Source organism: Pongo abelii, chromosome 11 (genome assembly GCF_028885655.2).
Source record: "Pongo abelii isolate AG06213 chromosome 11, NHGRI_mPonAbe1-v2.0_pri, whole genome shotgun sequence".
Classification (NCBI taxonomy): domain Eukaryota; kingdom Metazoa; phylum Chordata; class Mammalia; order Primates; family Hominidae; genus Pongo; species Pongo abelii.
In genome coordinates, this window is record NC_071996.2 from 73,677,501 (window position 1) to 73,699,050 (window position 21,550).

General features: G+C 37.8%; 1 protein-coding gene across 6 annotated transcripts in view; it reads right to left on the reverse strand.

The window, feature by feature from the left end:
* Positions 1-21,550, reverse strand: part of TLK1 (tousled like kinase 1) — a 172,980-nt gene that overhangs the window by 113,899 nt on the left and 37,531 nt on the right. For 3 of the 6 annotated variants that reach the window (XM_024243612.3, XM_024243613.3, XM_054549489.2), the window contains exon 2: positions 13,163-13,281. The exons of 2 other annotated variants lie outside the window; for them this stretch is intronic. In XM_024243612.3, the coding sequence (XP_024099380.1) occupies positions 13,163-13,281 (119 nt within the window). Of the gene's footprint in view, positions 1-13,162; positions 13,282-21,550 lie in introns of those variants that run through there. One more of the 6 variants, XM_054549491.2, reaches the window with a different exon arrangement.

Sequence of the window (21,550 nt, forward strand, 5' to 3'; positions counted from 1 at the left end):
AAAAGAATAAAACTGGAGGCATCACACTACTGGACTTCAAAATATGCTGCAATGTTCACCATGTTGGCCAGGCTGGTCTCAAACTCCTGGCCAAGTGATCCTCCCAAAGTGCTGGGATTACAGGCGTAAGCCACTGCTCCCAGCCAGGGATTGCTTTCTTGACTTCTTTTTCTGCTAGTTCATTGTTGGTGTATAGAAATGCTACTACTTTTTGTATGTTGATTTTGTGTAACAGACACAGATCAATGGAACAGAATAGAACCCAGAAATAAATCTATAAATTTATGGCCAACTAATCTTCGACAAAGGCACTGGGAACATTAAAAACTGGATATCCATATGCAGAAAAATGAAACTAGCCCGTCTCTCACTGTATACAAAAATCAACTCAAAATGGGTTAAAGATTTAAATGTAAGATCCAAAACTATGAAACTACTAGAAAAAACCTTAGAGGAAACACTTCAGGGCATTGGTCTAGGTTAAGATTTTATGAAGAAGATCTCAAAAGCACAGGCAACAAAAGCAAAAATAGACAAACGGTATTTTCTCAAACTAAAAAGCTTCTTCACAGCAAAGGAAACAATCATAGAGTGAAGAGACAACCTGCAGAATGGAAGAAAGTGATTTGTAAACTATTCATCTGAGAAGGGATTAATATCCAGAATTTACAAGGAACTCAAACAACTCAACAGCAAAACAATAAATAATGCAATCTAAAAATGGGCAAAGACATCTCTTGAAAGAAGTAACCATACAAAAACCATAGAAATTTTAACAGCTATATTTAAAAAATGCTTGGCTGGGCGCAGTGGCTCACGCCTGTAATCCCAGCATTTTGGGAGGCTGAGGCGGGCGGATCACTTGAGGTCACGAGTTTGAGACCAGCCTGGCCAACATGGTGAAACCCCAATCTCTACTAAAAATACAAAAATTAGATGAGAGTGGTGGCGTGTGCCTGTAGTCCCAGCTACTCAGGAGGCTGAGGCAGAAGAATCGCTTGAAACCGGGAGGTGGAGGTTGCAGTAAGCCCCGAGACTGCGCCACTGCACTCCAGCCTGGCGAAAGAGCGAGACTCCGTCTCCAAAAAAAAAAAAAAAAAAAAAAAAGACAAAAAATAACAAATACTAGCAAGGATGCAGAGAAAGGGAAATCCTCCTACACTGTTGGTGGACGTGCGAATTAGTATAGCCATTATGGAAAAAAATATGGAGGTTCCTTAAAAAAAGATAGAACTACCATATGATCCAGCAATCCTACTACTGGGTATACACAAAGGAAAGGAAATCAGTATGCTGAAGAGATATCTGCATTCCCATGTTTACTGTAACATGATTCATAATAGCTGAAGTATGGAATCAATCTAAGTGTCCATCAACAGACAAATGGATAAAGAAAATGTGGTATACATACACAATGGAATATTATTTCACCATTAAAAAAATTTCTCTCATTCACAGCAACACTGATGAGCTTGGAGGACATTGTTAAGTGAAATTAGCCAGGCACAGAAAGATAAATACTGCATGTTCTCACTCATATGCAGAAACCAAAAAGGCTGATCTTATAAGTAGAAAGCAGAATAGAGGTAGGGAAGAGTAGGCGGGAGGGGACAGCCAACAGTTGATTAATGAATATAGAAGTACAGCTGGATAGGAAGAGTAAGTCCTAGTGTTCTATAGCACTATAGGAAGACTATAATTAACAACAATTTATTGTATATCTTCAAATAGCTGGAAGAGCAAATTTTGAATGTTCCCTTCACAAAGAAATGATAAATGTTTGAGGTGACAAATATGCTAGTTACCCTGATCTGATCATTATACATTGTCTCTACGTGTAATATCACACTGTACTCCATAAATATGTACAATTACTCTATCAATTAAAAACAATAAAAGCAGAAAAACAAAAAATGAAAGTTGTATGTACAGTATCTGTTGCTTGTGCTTACTTTCTTGCTGCTGGCAAATATACTGCTCTATTTTTCTCTAGAAAAATCAATACTCCTAGATAATGTATTTACCTTTCTCCCCGACCCTCTCTGCTAGAGCACTGTTGCTACCAGCAATTTGATCCTTGAATGTTTTTACTTCCAAATTACAAACTCTTGATGCTACTATCATTAAAATTTGCCTACCTAATAATACTGCATCTCACAAGCACATTATCATCATCACTCTAAACATTACAGGAGTCATTGGTCACAACTGTCATACATTCTGTAGCTTCACCTATATTTGTTCTTAAATGAATTTTTAAAATTACAACTTACTCAAAAGACAAAAGAGTAAAACCAACATTAATTCAGTATCTTCATCCAACATATACCTAATACTTGAATTTCCCCTATTGTCACAAAAATGTCCTTTATAACTGTTTTCCTCCAGTCCAGGTGCAAATCAGGATTCAGATTCACACACTACATCTGATTGCTATGTCTCTTTAGCCTCATCCCATCTACAACAATTCCATTTACCTCTCTTTGTTCTTCAAGACACCGAATACTTTGATGAGTCCAGGCCAGTTGTCTAGCAGTGTCCCAGGAGTATTGTCTCATGACTAAATTCAAATCAAATATTTCCAGCATTAAAAACAGAGGTGATTTGTGTAACTCCTACTGCACCACCTTAGGAGGCACATACAATGTCAGATTCTCTGAGATAATATGCCAATGAAAAGTCTGATCTTGCTTATTATGGTGGTGAGAAATGGTGTCTATTTTAAACACATTTCTCTTTTGTAATAACTAATCTATGGGGTAAAACATTAGGACTCTGTAAGTATACTGCTCTTGAAAACATTTTACTAAATGTAAATGTCCAATGGAAAACATATGATCCTTGCCTTAATCAATAATTATATTGGGGATGTCAAATGGTGAGTGTTCTGATTCTACATTAGCTGGCATTCTTCTAAGAGACTATTATGTATTATAACAACAAGCATAACTAGCACCTAGATGTTGGTTCCTAAGTACCATTCTTCATTAAAATGAAACAGGAATCCTTGGAGAATGTCTGCTCATATTCAATGCAGAAAAGGACTCCGAGGTAAGCCAGAAATGTCTTGTGTCTGAAAACCAAAGACTGATAAAAGATCTCTACAGTGACCATGTGAAGGAGTTTCCACTGGCCAAATTTGGGACAATTTGAATTTCAAAGACAATAATGAATTACAACAACTGAATAAAAAAAGGAGCTGGCCAGGCGCAGTGGCTCAGGCCTGTAATTCCAGCATTCTGGGAGGCCGACGTGGGCGGACTGCTTGAGCCCAGGAGTTAAATGCCAGCCTGGGCAACATGGTGAGACTCATCTCTAAAAAAAATACAAAAAACTTAGCCAGGCATGGTGGCACTTGCCTATCCAAGCTACTCAGGAGGCTTAGGCAAGAGTATCACTTGAGCCTGGGAGGCAGAGTCTGCAGTGAGCCGAGATTGTGTCACCGCACTCCAGCCTGGGTGACAGAGTGAAACCCCTCTCTCAAAAAAAAAAAAACAAAACAGCAGCCAGGAGACCACAGCAATACCAGAGAGAGACGGTAAAGAGGTACATGAACACAAATTAAGCAAAACTGTTTACATCTTTTAAATCTAGATAAAGAATATGATGGCATTCTTTATACTACACTTTCAACTTATCTATAGGTATAGATTATTTTCAAAGTAAAAAGTAATAAAAATTTTAAGGGGAAAAAATCCACAGGAATGCAGTTTGAGAGAGCATTTTTAGTGTTATAATGACACTCTATACTCATATACCATACACTATACTGAGTATACTGTCATTATAACACTACAATAGAATATGTAACTTTAAAACATCAGGAAAAAAATTCATTTGTCCAATGGAAAACATGTAAAGTACAAGAAGAAGACATTAAGCAATAAATGGCAGAACCAAGTCAGAAAATAACAATTACAAAAAATGTAATAAACAAAACTCACCATTTAAGAGAGTCGAATGTTCCTATTGTATCAAAAAACATATGCTGTCTACAAGAAATGCATTTAATTTTTTTTTTTTTTTTTTTTAAATGAGACAGGGTCTCACTCTGTCATCCAGGCTGGAGTGAAGTAGCATGATCTCAGCTCACTGCAGCCTCAACCCCCTGAGCTCAAGTAATCCTCCCAACTCAGCCTCCCAAGAAGCTGGGACCACAGGTGGGCACCACCATGCCCGGCTAATGTTTTGTAGAGATAGGGTTTCGTCATGTTGCCCAGGCTGGTCTCGAACTCCTGGGCTCGAGTGATCCACCTGCCCCGGCCTCCCAAAGTGCTGGGATTACAGGCATGAGCCACTACTCCCAGCCCCAAGAAACACACTTAAAAAGAGCAAAAATAAAATAGAAAACCATATACCTAAAACAAATATAAACCAAAAGAAAGCTAAAGTTAACAGTAAGTAGTATACAGTCATAAACAGAATAGAACAAGAGATACACATGTAAAAATACTGCCTCAAAATATATCAAGCAAAAACAAATGAACAGCAAGTAGAAATACATAAATCATCAGTTAAATATTTTAATACCTCTCAGAAAAAGATACACCAAGTTGACAATGCAAGGAGATATCTAAGATCTGAACAAATACAATTAACAGCTATTAGATATGAAATATTTCTAAAGTAAGGCACATTCAGGGACTGTTGTCAGGGACTGATGTCATACAAACTACTTTACAACTGTAATGCAACAGATTGAAAATCCACAACAAAAAGATAGCTCAAAATATCCTATATTAATAACCCTTGTGTTAAAAAGGAAACAAAGGAAATTATGAAATATACAGATCTGAACATTAATTAAAATAGCACCCATCAAAACTTATGGAACAGTTACAGCAGTTCTTGGAGGGACAGCATTAATCAAGAAACAAGAAAAGTTAAAATAAACGAGCTGGTATTACTTCACACCCACTACACTAAAATGAAAAAGAATCACAACAAAATGTCAGGGAGAATGCAGAACAACCAAAGTTCTTACACAGGTACAAACACTTTGGAAATCTGGCAGTTTCTTATCAAGTAAAATATTCATCTATCCAGCTAAGTATCTTCCCAAGAGAAATGAAAACATGTTACCAAAACATTTGTACCAAAATGTTTATTGTAACCTTACTCATAACAGGCAAAATGAAAACATCCAAATACCACTCTACTAAATGCATAACTGTGGTATATCCATACAGTGGAATTCTATTCAGCAACAAAAAGAATTAACTACTAAAACAGCAACAACCTGGATAAATCTCAAAAACACTATGTTAAATAAAGGATGTCAGATACAAAAGAATATACTGCATACTTTCATTTACTGTATATGGAATCCAAGTACAGGCAGAACTAATCTGTAGTGACAGAAATTAGATAAGGGTTGGGGGAAAGGGTTTGACAAGAGGGAACTGACTGGAAAGGGGCAGAAGAAAACTCTCTGGAGGGATGGAAGTGTTCCATATTTTGTTTTGTGGGGTATTTACACTGAACAATTTCCAAATCTAAGAGGGGGGAATACGTGAATGGTTATAATACCTTTATTCCTAATTATCAAAACACTGGAAACAACACAAATGTTCCTCATCTAGAAAATGGACTAAAAAGGCCAGGCGTGGTGGCTCATGCCTGTAATGCCAGCACTTTGGGAAGCCAAGGCAGGCATATTACTTGAGGTCAGGAGTTGAGACCAGCCTGACCAACAGGGTGAAACCCCTTCTCTACTAAAAATACAAAAATTAGCTGGGCATGGTGGCACATGCCTGTAATCTCAGCTACTTGGGAGGCTGAGGCAGAAGAATCACTTGAACCTGGGAAGTGGAGGTTGTAGTGAGCTAAGATTGTGCCACTGCACTCCAGTTGGGCGACAGAGCAAGACTGTTTCAAAAAAATAAAAAAACAGAAAATGGACTAAAAAGAAGTGGTTATCTTCATACAGCAGAATACTATTTAGTATTCAAAAGGGTCAAACATCCAACAACATGGATCAATCTCAAATGAATGCATTATGCTAAATTAAAAGAAGCCAGACTCAAAAAGGTACATATTGCAATATGTATCCATTTATACAGCATTTCTTAAAAACCTAAACTAAAAGAACAGAAAACAGATCAGTGGTTGCCAGAGGCAACCTAGAGGAGGTGACTACAAAGGGGTATGGGAAAATATTTTGGCAAAATAAACTATTTAATACCTTAATTGTGATGGTGGTTACACAATTATATACATCTGTCAAATCTTACAACAGAACTATATAGTAAAAAAGGGTAATTTTACTAATTGATAATTATACCTTAATAAAAACCATGGGGAGAAAGTCCCATAACTGAACACATAAGAGCTATGCATTTTACTGTACGTTAATTATTTCTATATACAAGTAAATAAACTAAACATTCAACTCAATAGCTGGAAGAAGAGCCACAGAAGCAAATCCAAAAGAACAAGTAAATTATGAAGGCAGAAATCACTGTGGAAAAGGGAGAAGAAAAAAACAGTGAAAAAAATTAAAACAAAAATTTGTTTATTTGAAATATTCGTTAAACAAAGCTCTGGCAAGAATGAATAGAAAAGGAGAATATGAAGAAAGAAAATAACAAAGGAGGTTTTTAAAGTATTATAACTATATACTAATAAGTTTAAAAGCTTACATGAAATGAATTAATGAACTAAATAAATATTAAAGAAATTAAAATCACAGTAAAAGATCTCCCTGGCTGAGCACAGTGGCTCACACCTGTAATTCCAGCACTTTGGGATGCCAAGACAGGTGGATCACTTGAGTCAAGAGTTTGAGACCAGTCTGGGTACATGGTAAAACCTGGTCTCCACAAAAAAAGTCCAGCAACAACAAAAAACCAGCCGAATGTCATTGTGCAAGTGCCTATAGTCCCAGCTACTTGGGAGGCTGAGATAGAGGGACTGCTTGAGCCTGGGAGGCATAGGTTGCAGTGAGCGGAGATCACACCCCTGCACTCCAGCCTGGGCGACAAAGTGAGACTCTGTATTCAAAAAAAAAAAAAAGGCACCATTCTGAACAAGCTCCAGGCCAAGACAGTTTTACATGTCTACTCATATTCTCATGAACATTTCCTATCACATACAGGATGCTGAAAAAACTAAAAATAGTGAAAGGGGCCCAGTTCATTTTGTGAGGCTAATGTCATAGTGAATTATAAAACAGATATGGTAGGGTAATGAAAATGTTCTGTATCTTAAAAGGAATGTAGATTACATGAGTGTATATATATTTGTCAAAACTCACTGAACTACATTCTTCCAGCTGGCACATTTATTTCTCTTAAAGCATATATGTAAAAATCCTAAATAATTAATCATGTATTAAATCCAATAAATGGTAGGGTTTTTTGTTTGTTTGTTTGTTTTTGGTTTTTCTGGAGACAGAGTCTTGCTCTGTGGCCCAGGCTGGAGTGCAGTGGCATGATCTTGGCGCACTGCAACCTCCACCTGCCGAGTTCAAGCAATTCTCCTGCCTCAGCCTCCCAAGTAGCTGGGACTACAGGCAAACGCCACCATGCCCAGCTAATTTTTGTATTTTTACTAGAGACAGGGTTTTACCATATTGGCCAGGCTGGTCTCAAACTCCTTACCTCGTGATCCGCCCACTTCGGCCTCCCAAAGTGCTGGGATTACAGGTGTGAGCCACCACGCCTGGCCTGATGAATGTTTTTTAAATAGTATATCATATCAAGTATGGTTTATCCCAGAAATACAAACAAGGTTCAACATTTTAAGACTCTATTAAATTATCATATTAATAATCCAAAGGAGAAAAATCTGAGTCTTTTAATCAACACTGAAAAAAGACTTTCATAAGTTCAAAACTATTTATAATTTTTAAAACAAACAAAATCTCCTTAACTAACCAGGAATAGAAAGGTTCTTCTTTAATTTGGGCAGTTATATACTCGAAACCTAGAGCAAACATTACACTTAATGAAGAAACTTCAGACAATTCCTCTTTTAGAGCAAGAACAAGACACAGCATTCAATGTCATGACCAAGATAAGGAAAAAATATGTATTTAAGGTATAAGAGATTAAACTATCATTTTTGGAAGATAATTATTTCCCTTAAATAAATCTACAGAACAAACCATTACAACCAATAAAAGAGAACAACAGCAAGACTGCCAGATACAAGACCAAACTATAAAAATTAAAAGCATCCTAAGCCAGCAAAAATCAACCAGAAAATATAATTAAAAAAAGATTAACGACAAACTTTAAAGGATCTAACAGCCGAAAATTCCTAAGAAGTCCATGGGGAGAACTGAATAAACAGGGAGACATTTCATGTACTTAAATAGGATAACCTAATCTTACAAAGATGCTAGTAGTCCCTAATCTACAAATTGAATGCGTTCAAAATTAAAATTACATTTGAATATTTTAAGGAAAAAGACACAAAAAAAGCTATAATAGAAGAATTCCCAAATGCTATCAAGAATATAGAGATGCTTAAATTTTATGAAGGACTAAAGATCCATAAAGAACAAAGTCAACCCTAGAAAAAGAGTAAACGAGAGATTTTACTCTACCATATAAAAAAGACATACCAAAACACGATAGTATTTTTAATGTGATATTGGAGCACAAGAACACAGATCACTGGAACATCAGAGACATTTCAGAGACAAACCTACATATTATATATACATGGCAACCACATACATATACTTTTTTTTTTTTGAGACAGAGTCTCACTCTTGTCACCCAGGCTGGAGTGCAATGGCACCATCTCGGCTCACTGCAACCTCCATCTCCTGGGTTCAAGCAATTCTCCTGCCTCAGCCTCCTGAGTAGCTGGGATTACAGGCACCTGCCACCATGCCCAGCTAATTTTTTGTATTTTTTAGTAGAGATGGGGTTCCACCATGTTCACCAGGCTAGTCTTGAACTACCGATCTCAAGTGATCCACCAGCCTCAGCCTCCCAAAGTGCTGGGATTACAAGCATGAGCCACCACACCCGGCCCACATATACTTATCATATATATGTAAATCATATATGTGTTAATTATGTAAGTCATATGTATGATAAAGATGGCATCACAAATCAATTTAAAAAAAGATGATTTAAGAAGAACTGTGGAGAAAACTTGTTCACTAGATGGAGAAAAATAAAACTGGATCACTACCAATATCATATAAAAGGTGGACCCTAGACGGATTAAAGAGCAAGTATGATAGTAAACCTATAAAATTAATAACAGAAACTGTAGAATATCTTTATGGCCCAGGGATGGAGCAGCAGTATTTAATTAGAATACCATCAAGGTCTACGAGATCAAATTCTAGTTTTTGAATTTCTTTTTTGAGCCATTCTAACTATTTGTAAAGACTGATATTTGAGGACTTTTATTCTTTCTTAGGGATCATCCAAAAAACAAAAATTATATTTATTGTTAACACAATAAAACTCATTCCATCTTGCAATTACCAGATGTCAAATGGACCCTTTCATAAATCTAAAATATATTATGGAATCTTACGTATCTTATTTTTCCTATATTTTGAATTTATCACATACTAGGAATTACTTCATCATTACTTATTATTTTCATCAATTATTCCCAACTATACTAAAAAAAAAAAATAAAAAATCAAAGAAAAAAATGAAGAATGATGGTGTATGGTAGGCAGAATAATTTCGCCAATGATACACACACCCTAAACTCCAGAGCCTGTGACTATGTTACCTTACATGGCCAAAAAAAGGAGTTTGCAGAAGTGATTAAGGGTAAGGCTTTTGAATTGGGGAGATTATCCCAGATTATTTGGGTTGGTGTAATCTAATCACATGAGTACATAAAAGTAGAGGCCCAACCTTTCCAGACTGTTGTCAGAGGGAGACATGACTTTGGAAGAATGGTCAAGGAGATGGGCTGTTGCTGGCTTTGAAACTGGAGGAATAGCCAAGCCAAAGAATATAGCAGCCTCTAGAAACTAAAAAAGGTGGCCTAGTGCAGTGGTTCACACCTGTATTCCAACACTTTGGGAGGCCGAGGTGGGCAAATCACCTGAGCCCAGGTGTTCAAGACCAGCCTGGGCAACAAGGTGAAACCTCTTCACTACTAAAAATACAAAAATTAGCCGGGCACGGTGGCACGCACCTGTACTGCCAGCTACTGGGGAGGCTAAGGTGGGAGGATCCCCTGACCTCAGGAGGCAGAAGGTGCAGTGAGCCGAGATCATGCCACTGCACTCCAGCCTGAGTGATAGAGTGAGATCCTGTCTCAGAGGGGGAAAAAAAAAAAAAAAAGAAGAAGAAGAAAGAAACTAAAAAAGGCAAGGAAACTCATCCTCCCCTTGAGCCTCCAAAAAGGATTACAGTCCTATAAACACCTTGATTTTAGCCCATAAAACTAGTAACAGACTTCTAACCTACAAAACTATAATAAATTTGCGTTGTCTTAAACTCCTAAGTTTACTCAGTTTGTTATGGAAACAATAGAAAAATACAGATTTAATAACCTAAAAGGATGGTGCAATAGCAAAATAAATCATCTTTCAGTTTTCTTCTTGCCTTCCATTATCTTTCAAGTACTGCATCATCTTTCATCTTGCTTCATCTTTTAAGAATTTTTTTTTTTTTTTTTTTTTGGAGAATGAGTTTCGCTCTTGTTGCCCAGGCTGGAGTGCAATGGCGCGATCTTGGCTCACCGCAACCTCCGTCTCCCAGGTTCAAGCAATTCTCCTGCCTCAGCCTCCCGAGTAGCTAGGATTACAGGCATGCACCACCACGCCCAGCTAATTTTTTTTTGTATTTTTAGTAGAGACGGGGTTTCTCCATGTTGAGGCTGGTCTTGAACTCCTGACCTCAGGTGACCCGCCCACCTCGGCCTCCCAAAGTGCTGGGATTACAGGCATGAGCCACCGCGCCCAGACTTTTAAGAATATTTTTGAAAGACTAGAATACCATCTTTGTAGTCTAATGTTAGCTTTCACTGACTCCACCTAAGAATTCAAAAATTTTCATTTTCCACCCACGATGGCCAAGAGAAGAAAATGACAGAGAAATACATCTTATAATTACTAGATGAATCAGAAAATATAAACACCAACAGTAGCATGTCTAGACTCTGAAGCTGATGGTGGTGATATTGACTATTTGTAAAATCTCACATAATCAGGTAACATAATGCTAGATGAATTTTCTCAAATTCGAGAATCAATGAATTGAACAACATATTTCTAAGGAAAAAAAGAAAACACAGTTAAGGACTGCATCATATAATATTCTGCAACCATATTCTGGACCACCTCATTATGCTCAAAGGACACATCACAGTACTCTTTGATCTTTTATGTTTGTGAGCCAAAATTTACTTGATACAAAGAGATGTACAAGGTAATTCTTATTAAAATATCTAATAAAGTTGTTTTTCATAATACTTTTATTCCTGTGTCTATAAATTAGTAGTAAAATAACTTATAAATATGAAAATACAAAAAGGTCTATTTGACCCAAATGGTTAATGGTGATGCTTATTTCTGTTAAATACCAAGAGTTAGTCAAAACTTTGGAGATACAAACCGTAAGGCAAAAAATTGGTGAGACTGATTACAACAAATTTAGAGAGTTCAATGTGCTATGAATTCACACAACCCCAGTTCAACAGAGACCATGAACAAAGTAAGAGACATATGACAAAGTGGGAGAAGTTACCTACGATGTATGAAGTCAACAAGAAATCAACATGTAGAATATACATGGAACACGGGAAAATCAGTTCAAAAAAGAAAGTAATACTAATATAAAAACAGACAAAGAATTAAAATAATTTCTAAGACTCCCAACAAGCTAACAAACATATAAAGCAATGCTCAAAATAGGCCGAGCGTGGTGGCTCACGCCTGTAATCCCAGCACTTCGGGAGGCCAAGGTGGGTGGATCACCTGAGGTCAGGAGTTCGAGACCAGCCTGGCCAGCATGGTGAAACCCTGTCTCTACTAAAAATACAAAAATTAGCCAGGCGTGGTGGTGAGCACCTGTAATCCCAGCTACTTGGGAGGCTGAGGCAGGAGAATCACTTTAACCTGGGAGGTGGAGGTTGCAGTGAGCCAAGATCGTGCCACTGCACTCCAGCCTGGGTGACAAAGTGAGACTCCTTCAAAAAAAAAAAAAAGAAGAAATGCTCAAAATAATTGATGGTACAAGTAAAACAAGAAGATATTTTATACTTAAATGAGGAATGTGGATGGTGTCAAGTGTTTCTGCGGTATGGAAATACAGAAATACTCATGCACTCCGCTGAAAATGCAGATTAGTACAACTGTTCTGAATAGCAACCTTGTATTTATCCAATTTCAGTCTATACATACCCTATGATCTAGCAATTGTGCTCTTGGGAATACATCCTAAATAAATGGTCATAAAGGTCCGTAAGAGCCCAAGTACATGAAAACTCATCACAGTTTGAGGTAGACAATCTGGGTCTATCACTGAAAGGCTGAACACAGCAATACCTAACCTTTTTGGCACCCAGGATCAGTTTCATGGAAGACAATTTTTCCATGAAAAAAGAGGGAAGGTGGAGGTTGGGTGGGGAATGGTTTAGAGATGAAACTGTTCTACCTCATATCAGGCATTAGATTCTCATAAGGAGTGCACAACCTGGATCCCTCGCATGTGCACAGTTCACAATAGAGTTCATGCTCCTATGAGAATCTAACGCTGCCGAATCTAACAGGTGGAGCTCAGGCAGTAATGCTCACTCTCCTGCCGCTCACCTCCTGCTGTGCGGCCAGGTTACTAATAGGACTGGTACTGGTCCTTGGCCCAGGGGTTGAGGACTCCCGGCCTAAAAGATATACACTATTAAAGTTTTATGCAGCAGTTAGAAACAGTGGATTAGATGTACAGATAGGACCATGGATAATAAGGGCAGGCAGGATAAGAAAGTACATAGTGGGAGACAGGCAGTACAATCTACCAAACTCCTTTTTATCCCTGAAACATATTATGCTGTATTATAATGCCCCTGAAATATGGTATACTACATTAAAAACACGTTTATGAACATTGATCTTATTCTACCCATTATAAAAGTTACATTTGCTGTTAAGCACGTATGTAGGAATCCTTTACATACTATTTTAGATCATTTAATAGAAAGACTGTCAAATAAAGATGAGAATTTTGCTCACTTTAGCTCCAACACTGCAACTGCCCGTACTTCCAGTGCTCCCACTTGCAACTCCAGTAAATCTAGCTTCCAATAACTCTTGCCTTCTTGGATCCAGACTATGAAGCTCATCCATTGCACCTATTAAGAAAAAAAAAATACATGTACACATATATATGTATGTGTGTATACTTTATACTTACACACACAAATATATATATGTGATTAGTTAAGATGTTAAAAATTTAGGAATGAATGCTACAAGCAGACAAAATTGAGAGACTTTATTTTTAAATGTACACATCAACTTATCAAAACATCCTACAATGGATTTCCAACACTTTTGGCTGCAACTCACAGAAGAAATACATTTTCCATCTAATTTAGTACACAGTTACAAACATTCATATATTTAAAAGTTTCACAGAATACCAAATCTTACTGCAACGCAGTAGTAAGAGTCCTGTACAACATCTATTTTCTAGCCTATTCTAGTCCACTTAAAAAAAGGTGAGGTGACACTAGTAAATAGCAATTAAATTGATTTCATAAACCAACAATGGACCATGGGTCCATAGTTTAAAAAATACTATTCTCCTAATGTAATCTCCCTATTCTAAGCATACTCAGAATTGTAACTATGCGACATTACCACTTAATTATTTTTTATGTATCTTATATAACTAACTACATTTTAAACTATAAAGAACAGTTTTATTATTGTCACAATCCTTAAGATTTTTTGTACAGTTGATAGTTTTAAGTTTCCATCAGGTAAATGAAACACAGACACGTTTACCATACACACAGATGACTGAAGTAACACTATTATTAAACCACCTTGGAAATCAAGGGGAAAAATCTAACACCCTGACGTTATTGTTATTACACAGACTAAAGCACTCCAAATTCTAGATGAAGTTCAAACAAATTCTTAAAAATTACTTTATCTATGTCTGCTAATTCTCTTCTAACAAAAACCCCAGAAGTGACATAAATGAATGGCTCTCAAAGGGAGCAGGTAAGGATATTACCAGAATCCAGAATGACTTGAGGAACATACTAGCCCCTTCCACACATCCTGACATTCCTCTCCTAAAGGTTAACAACTACTCCTATAGATCTTATCTTGTGAAATTCCCTTTCTTACTTTTTATCCTCACCTGAACAGAGGACTAGATGGATGGTGGCCACTCTTTCATGCTTATTTGGATCCCTGTACCTGAAAATACACCTTCCTCTGTCTACTTCTTCTAGCTCAAAAAAAGAGGTAAATCCCTCTAAAAAGCTAAAGCCTTTAACACTTGCTTTTGACCTCATTCCTTCTTGACATCCAAGAAATGTTGTATTCACAAGTACCCTACCTCTCTGGCATCTACTCACTCCTTGTCTCCTTCTGCCCTCACTTATGTCTTTTTAGAAGTCTACCTTAGCTTCAATTTTACTGTACTATCATTTAATTCTTCCCTTAAACTGGTTTATAACCATATCATCCTTAGTATCAATGCTTCCATTTTTTCTCTTCCTGCTATTACATCAGAAACTGTATATTATTCCTTTATTGAGAGGAAAAACCAAAGCAAAAACATAAACAGTTCCAGTTTTCATAATTCAGCACACCTGTTCCCCCCACTACCTTCTTGTTCTCTCTTAACTGCAAATATTCCCCATGGCCTTCTGTTTTCTTTTCAGATCTCCTTTGGCTTCAAACATGATTCTCAAATCAAACACCTATTATATGCCAGGTCTGCCAAGTCTTAAGCTTGGCACTGAAACTTAAAATCTACTGAAGTTTTGCTTTATAAAAAAACTATCAATCCTTCCCTGGCACAGGACTATTTTGAAAACATTAAATCACATTTTTAAAATAAGAATATGGTACTGGCATAAAGACAGACATATATAGAGAGCAATGGGATAAAACAGGGAGACCAGAAAATAAACCCTCACGTGAAATGATTTTCAGTAAGAACACCAACACCATTCAGTGGAGAAAGATCAGTCTTTTCAACAAATGGTGCAGGGAAAACTGGATATCCACATGCAAATAAATTGAGTTGGATCCTTACTTTAACCATATAAAAAATTAACTCAAAATGGATCAAATGCCTGAATATAAGACCTAAAACTTTCTAACTCTTAGAAGAAAACATATAGATAAAGCTTCGTGGCACTGAATTTAGCAATGGTTTCTTTGATCTAACACCAAAAGCAAAGGCAACTAAAGAAAAAATAGGGCCAGGTGCAGTGGCTCATGCCTGAAATCCCAGCACTTTGGGAGGCTGAGGCTGGCAGATCACTTGAGCTCAGCAGTTCGAGACTAGCCTGGCCAACAACTCTACTAAACATCTCTACTAAAAATACAAAAAAATTAGCCGAGCGTGGTGGTGTGTGCCTGTAATCTCTGCTACTCAGGAGGCTGACGCAAGAGAATCACCTGAACCCAGGAGGCAAGGGCTGCAGTGAACCAAGGTTGTACCACTGCACTCCAGCCTGGGCGACAGAGTGGGACTCAAGTCAGGGGAAAAAAAAAAAAAAAAAGGAAGGAAGGAAAATAGGTAAGTTGGACTTCATCAAAATTAAAAACTTTTGTGCCTAAAAGGACACAATCAACAGAGTGAGATGGCAACCCACAGAATGGAAAAAATATCTGAAAATTATATATCTGATAAAGGATTGATATCCAGAATATATAAACAACTTCTACAACTCAATAACAAAAAAAAAAACCCAATTAAAAAATGGGCAAAAGACTGGAATACAAATTTTTCCAAAGAAGATATGCAAATGACCAATAAGCACATGAAAATATGCTCAACATTAATCACGAGGTAAATGCAAATCAAAATCACGGTGAGATACCACTTCATACCCATTACGATGGCTGTTATAAAAAACTAAAACCCCAAATATATAAGTGCTGGTGAGGATGTGGAGAAATTGGAATCCTTGTGCACTGCTGGTGGGAACATAAAATGGTGTGGCCACTGTGCAAAACAGTATAGCAGTTCCTCAAAAAATGAAACACTGAATTACCATATGATCCAGCAATTTCACTTCTGAGTATATAACCAATACAAGCGAAAGCAATGGCTCAAACAGGTATTTGTACAAACACATTTACAGCAGCATTATTCACATTAGCCTAAAAGTAGAAGCAATCCAAGTGGCTATCAACAGATGAATGGATAAACAAAATGTGGTATCTACATACAATGGAATATTACAAAGGAATATAATATTATTCAGCCTGAAAAATGAAGAAAATATGGGTGCATGCTACAACACGGAGAACTCTTAAGACATTATGCTAAATAAGCCAGTCACAAAAGGTGGTTGCCAGGGGCTGGGGGTTTGGTGGAATGGGAAGTTAGTATTTAATGGGTACAGAGTTTCAGCTGAGGAAGACGGAAAATTTCTACAGATGAATAGTAGTGATGGTAGCACAATATGAATGTACTTAATACCACTGAACTTTACATTTAAAAATAGTTAACATGGTAAATTTTATATTTTGCCACAATTAAAAAAAAATAATTAGGTGTGGTGGCGCCTGCCTGTAATCTCTTTGGGAGCCCAAGGCAAAGAGAATCACTTGAGTCCAGGAGTTCAAGATCAGCCTGAGCAACATGGCAAAACCCTGTCTCTACAAAAAATACAAAAATTAGCTGGGTGTGGCAGTGAGCATCTGTAGTTACAGCTACTAAGGAGCTGAGGTGGGAGGACTGCTTGAGCCCAGGAGGTCGAGGCTGCAGTGAGCAAAGATTGCACCACTGCACTCCAGGCTGGGTGACACAGCAAGAACCTGTCTCAAATAATACTTACAAGTTCTTAATTCAATAAATTGGACTTCATCAAAAATTTAAAATGGTGCTAGTTCAAAAGAACATGGTTACAAAATGAAAAGGTAAACAACAGATTGGAAGAAAACATTTATAAAGCATATATGTGCTATATACTATGCCTGCTCTTTGACTTGATAACTGGTTGATGGCACACTGAAATTTACCATGGAAGATGAGGGCATGGGGCCCTGCTACGACCTAGATCAGTAAATAATAATATATTTTGTTTCCTATTGTTTTTCTCAGATATATAACTTCCTCTAGGACCTCAACCCTCTTCATGAGGTCTTACAGGAAATTAGGCACCCAAGAACAAATGGGTTTCTAACCAAAAACTCTTAAAAGCACAATCTCTCCTTAATTCTTAACACCTTCTAATTACTTTTTGTTTGTTTGTTTTTTGAGACGGAGTCTCACTCTGTCGCCAGGCTGGAGTGTAGTGGTACAATCTTGGCTCCGCCTCCTGGGTTCAACCTCCGCCTCCTGGGTTCAAGCAATTCTCCTGCCTCAGACTCCTGAGTGGCTGGGACTACAGGTGCTCACCACCATGCCCAGCTAATTTTTGTATTTTTAGTAAAGACGGGGTTTCACCATGTTGGCCAGGATGCACCATGTTGGCCAGGATGGTCTTGATCTCTTGACCTCGTGAATTGCCCACCTCAGCCTCCCAAAGCACTGGGATAACAGGCGAGAGCCACCGCGCCCGGCCCTAATAAGATATTTTAAAGAGGCAGAAAAAAAGAGAGAAGAATCAAATAGATGCAATAAAAAATGATAAAGGGGATATCACCACCGATCCCACAGAAATACAAACTACCATCAGAGAATATTACAAACACCTCTATGCAAATAAACTAGAAAATGTGGAAGAAATGGATAAATTCCTCAACACATACACCCTCCCAAGACTAAACCAGGAAGAAGTTGAATCTCTGAATAGACCAATAACAGGAGCTGAAATTGTGGCAATAATCAATAGCTTATCAACCAAAAAAAGTCCAGGACCAGATGGGTTCACAGCCGAATTCTACCAGAGGTACAAGGATGAGCTGGTACCATTCCTTCTGAAACTATTCCAATCAATAGAAAAAGAGGGAATCCTCCCTAACTCATTTTATGAGGCCAGCATCATCCTGATACCAAAGCCTGGCAGAGACACAACAAAAAAAGAGAATTTTAGACCAATATCCTTGATGAACATTGATGCAAAAATCCTCAATAAAATACTGGCAAACAGAATCCAGCAGCACATCAAAAAGCTTATCCACCATGATCAAGTGGGCTTCATCCCTGGGATGCAAGGCTGGTTCAATATACGCAAATCAATAAATGTAATCCAGCATATAAACAGAACCAAAGACAAAAACCACATGATTCTCTCAATAGATGCAGAAAAGGCCTTTGACAAAATTCAACAACCCTTCATGCTAAAAACTCTCAATAAATTAGGAATTGATGGGACGTATCTCAAAATAATAAGAGCTATTTATGACAAACCCACAGCCAATATCATACTGAATGGGCAAAAACTGGAAGCATTCCCTTTGAAAACTGGCACAAGACAGGGATGCCCTCTCTCACCACTTCTATTCAATGTAGTGTTGGAAGTTCTGGCCAGGGCAATTAGGCAGGAGAAGGAAATCAAGGGTATTCAATTAGGAAAAGAGGAAGTCAAATTGTCCCTGTTTGCAGATGACATGATAGTATATCTAGAAAACCCCATTGTCTCAGCCCAAAATCTCCTTAAGCTGATAAGCAACTTCAGCAAAGTCTCAGGATACAAAATCAATGTGCAAAAATCACAAGCATTCTTATACATCAATAACAGACAGACAGAGAGCCAAATCATGAGTGAACTCCCATTCACAATTGCTTCAAAGAGAATAAAATACCTAGGAATCCAACTTACAAGGGATGTGAAGACCTCTTCAAGGAGAACTACAAACCACTGCTCAAGGAAATAAAAGAGGATACAAACAAATGGAAGAACATTCCACGCTCATGGGTAGGAAGAATCAATATCATGAAAATGGCCATCCTTCCCAAGGTAATTTACAGATTCAATGCCATCCCCATCAAGCTACCAATGACTTTCTTCACAGAATTGGAAAAAACTACTTGAAAGTTCATATGGAACCAAAAAAGAGCCCACATCGCCAAGTCAATCCTAAGCCAAAAGAACAAAGCTGGAGGCATCACGCTACCTGACTTCAAACTATACTACAAGGCTACAGTAACCAAAACAGCATGGTACTGGTACCAAAACAGAGATATAGATCAATGGAACAGAACAGAGCCGTCAGAAATAATGCCACATATCTACAAGTATCTGATCTTTGACAAACCTGACAAAAACAAGAAATGGGGAAAGGATTCCCTATTTAATAAATGGTACTGGGAAAACTGGCTAGCCATATGTAGAAAGCTGAAACTGGATCCCTTCCTTACACCTCATACAAAAATCAATTCAAGATGGATTAAAGACTTAAATGTTAGACCTAAAACCATAAAAACCCTAGAAGAAAACCTAGGCATTACCATTCAGGACACAGGCATGGGCAAGGACTTCATGTCTAAAACACCAAAAGCAATGGCAACAAAAGCCAAAATTGACAAATGGGATCTAATTAAACTAAAGAGCTTCTGCACAGCAAAAGAAACTACCATCAGAGTGAAAAGGCAACCTACAAAATGGGAGAAAATTTTCGCAACCTACTCATCTGACAAAGGGCTAATATCCAGAATCTACAATGAACTCCAACAAATTTACAAGAAAAAAACAAACAACCCCATCAAAAAGTGGGCGAAGGACATGAACAGACACTTCTCAAAAGAAGACATTTATGCAGCCAAAAAACACATGAAAAAATGCTCACCATCACTGGCCATCAGAGAAATGCAAATCAAAACCACAATGAGATACCATCTCACACCAGTTAGAATGGCGATCATTAAAAAGTCAGGAAACAACAGGTGCTGGAGAGGATGTGGAGAAATAGGAACACTTTTACACTGTTGGTGGGATTGTAAACTAGTTCAACCCTTGTGGAAGTCAGTGTAGTGATTCCTCAGGGATCTAGAACTAGAAATTCCATTCGACCCAGCCATCCCATTACTGGGTATATACCCAAAGGACTATAAATCATGCTGCTATAAAGACACATGCAAACGTATGTTTATTGCCGCATTATTCACAATAGCAAAGACTTGGAACCAACCCAAATGTCCAACAATGATAGACTGGATTAAGAAAATGTGGCACATATACACCATGGAATACTATGCAGCCATAAAAAACGATGAGTTCATGTCCTTTGTAGGGACATGGATGAAATTGGAAATCATCATTCTCAGTAAACTATCGCAAGAACAAAAAACCAAACACCGCATATTCTCACTCATAGGTGGGAATTGAACAATGAGAACACATGGACACAGGAAGGGGAACATCACACTTCGGGGACTGTTGTGGGGTGGGGGGAGGGGGGAGGGATAGCATTGAGAGATATACCTAATGCTAGATGACGAGTTGGTGGGTGCAGCGCACCAGCATGGCACATGTATACATATGTAACTTACCTGCACATTGTGCACATGTACCATAAAACCTAAAGTATAATAATAATAATAATAATGATGATAAAATAAAAAAAAAAAGATATTTTAAAGAGGCAATATACTCAAGAGCCCCTGGTGTAATTCCTGGCACATAATAGGTGCTTAGCAAATGTTAATCCTAAACAGTAGAGCCTTGCTACTCAAACTACAGTGCATGAGCCCGGCAGCAACTGTATCACCAAGATGCTTATAAGAAATGCAAAATCATGCATTTCCACAAACCAAACAAGCCAGAATCTGCATCTTAACAAGATCCCCAGTAATTACTATATACATTCATGTTTCAGAAGTACTTCTGCAGAACGCGGATCTGTAACTTTTTCTGTAAAGGGCCCAGTCACAAATATTTTAGTCTTTGCTGGCCAATAGGCAAAATCATATAGATACTTACATAACAAGACAGAAACAATTTTTTTTTTTTTGGAGACACTCTGTCGCCCAGGCTGGATACAGAAACAATTTCTAAAAACTTTTTATTGACAAAATTCAAGATACAATAATGAGTATAATATTTTATAATAGGCCAGGTGCAGTGGCTCACATCTATAATCCCAGCACATTGGGAGGCTGAGGAGGGTGGATCACTTGAGGTCAGGAGCTCAAGACCAGCCTGGCCAACATGGTGAAACCCCATCTCTACTAAAAATACAAAAATTAGCCAGGCGTGGTGGCAGATGCCTGTAATCCCAGCTACTTAGGAGGCTGAGGCACAAGAATCACTTCAACCCAGGAGGTAGAGGTTGCAGTGAGCCGAGGTCACACCACTTCACTCCAGCCTGGGTGACAAGAGAAGACCCTATATGACAAAATAAATAAATAAATAAATACACACACACACAAACACACACACACACCCCTTTTTTTTAAAAATAAAAGTTTGCTAATGAAAAGAATGAAATTCTTTTTGAGAAGACAGCACCTCACTTAATCGGAGTTTCCTATCATCA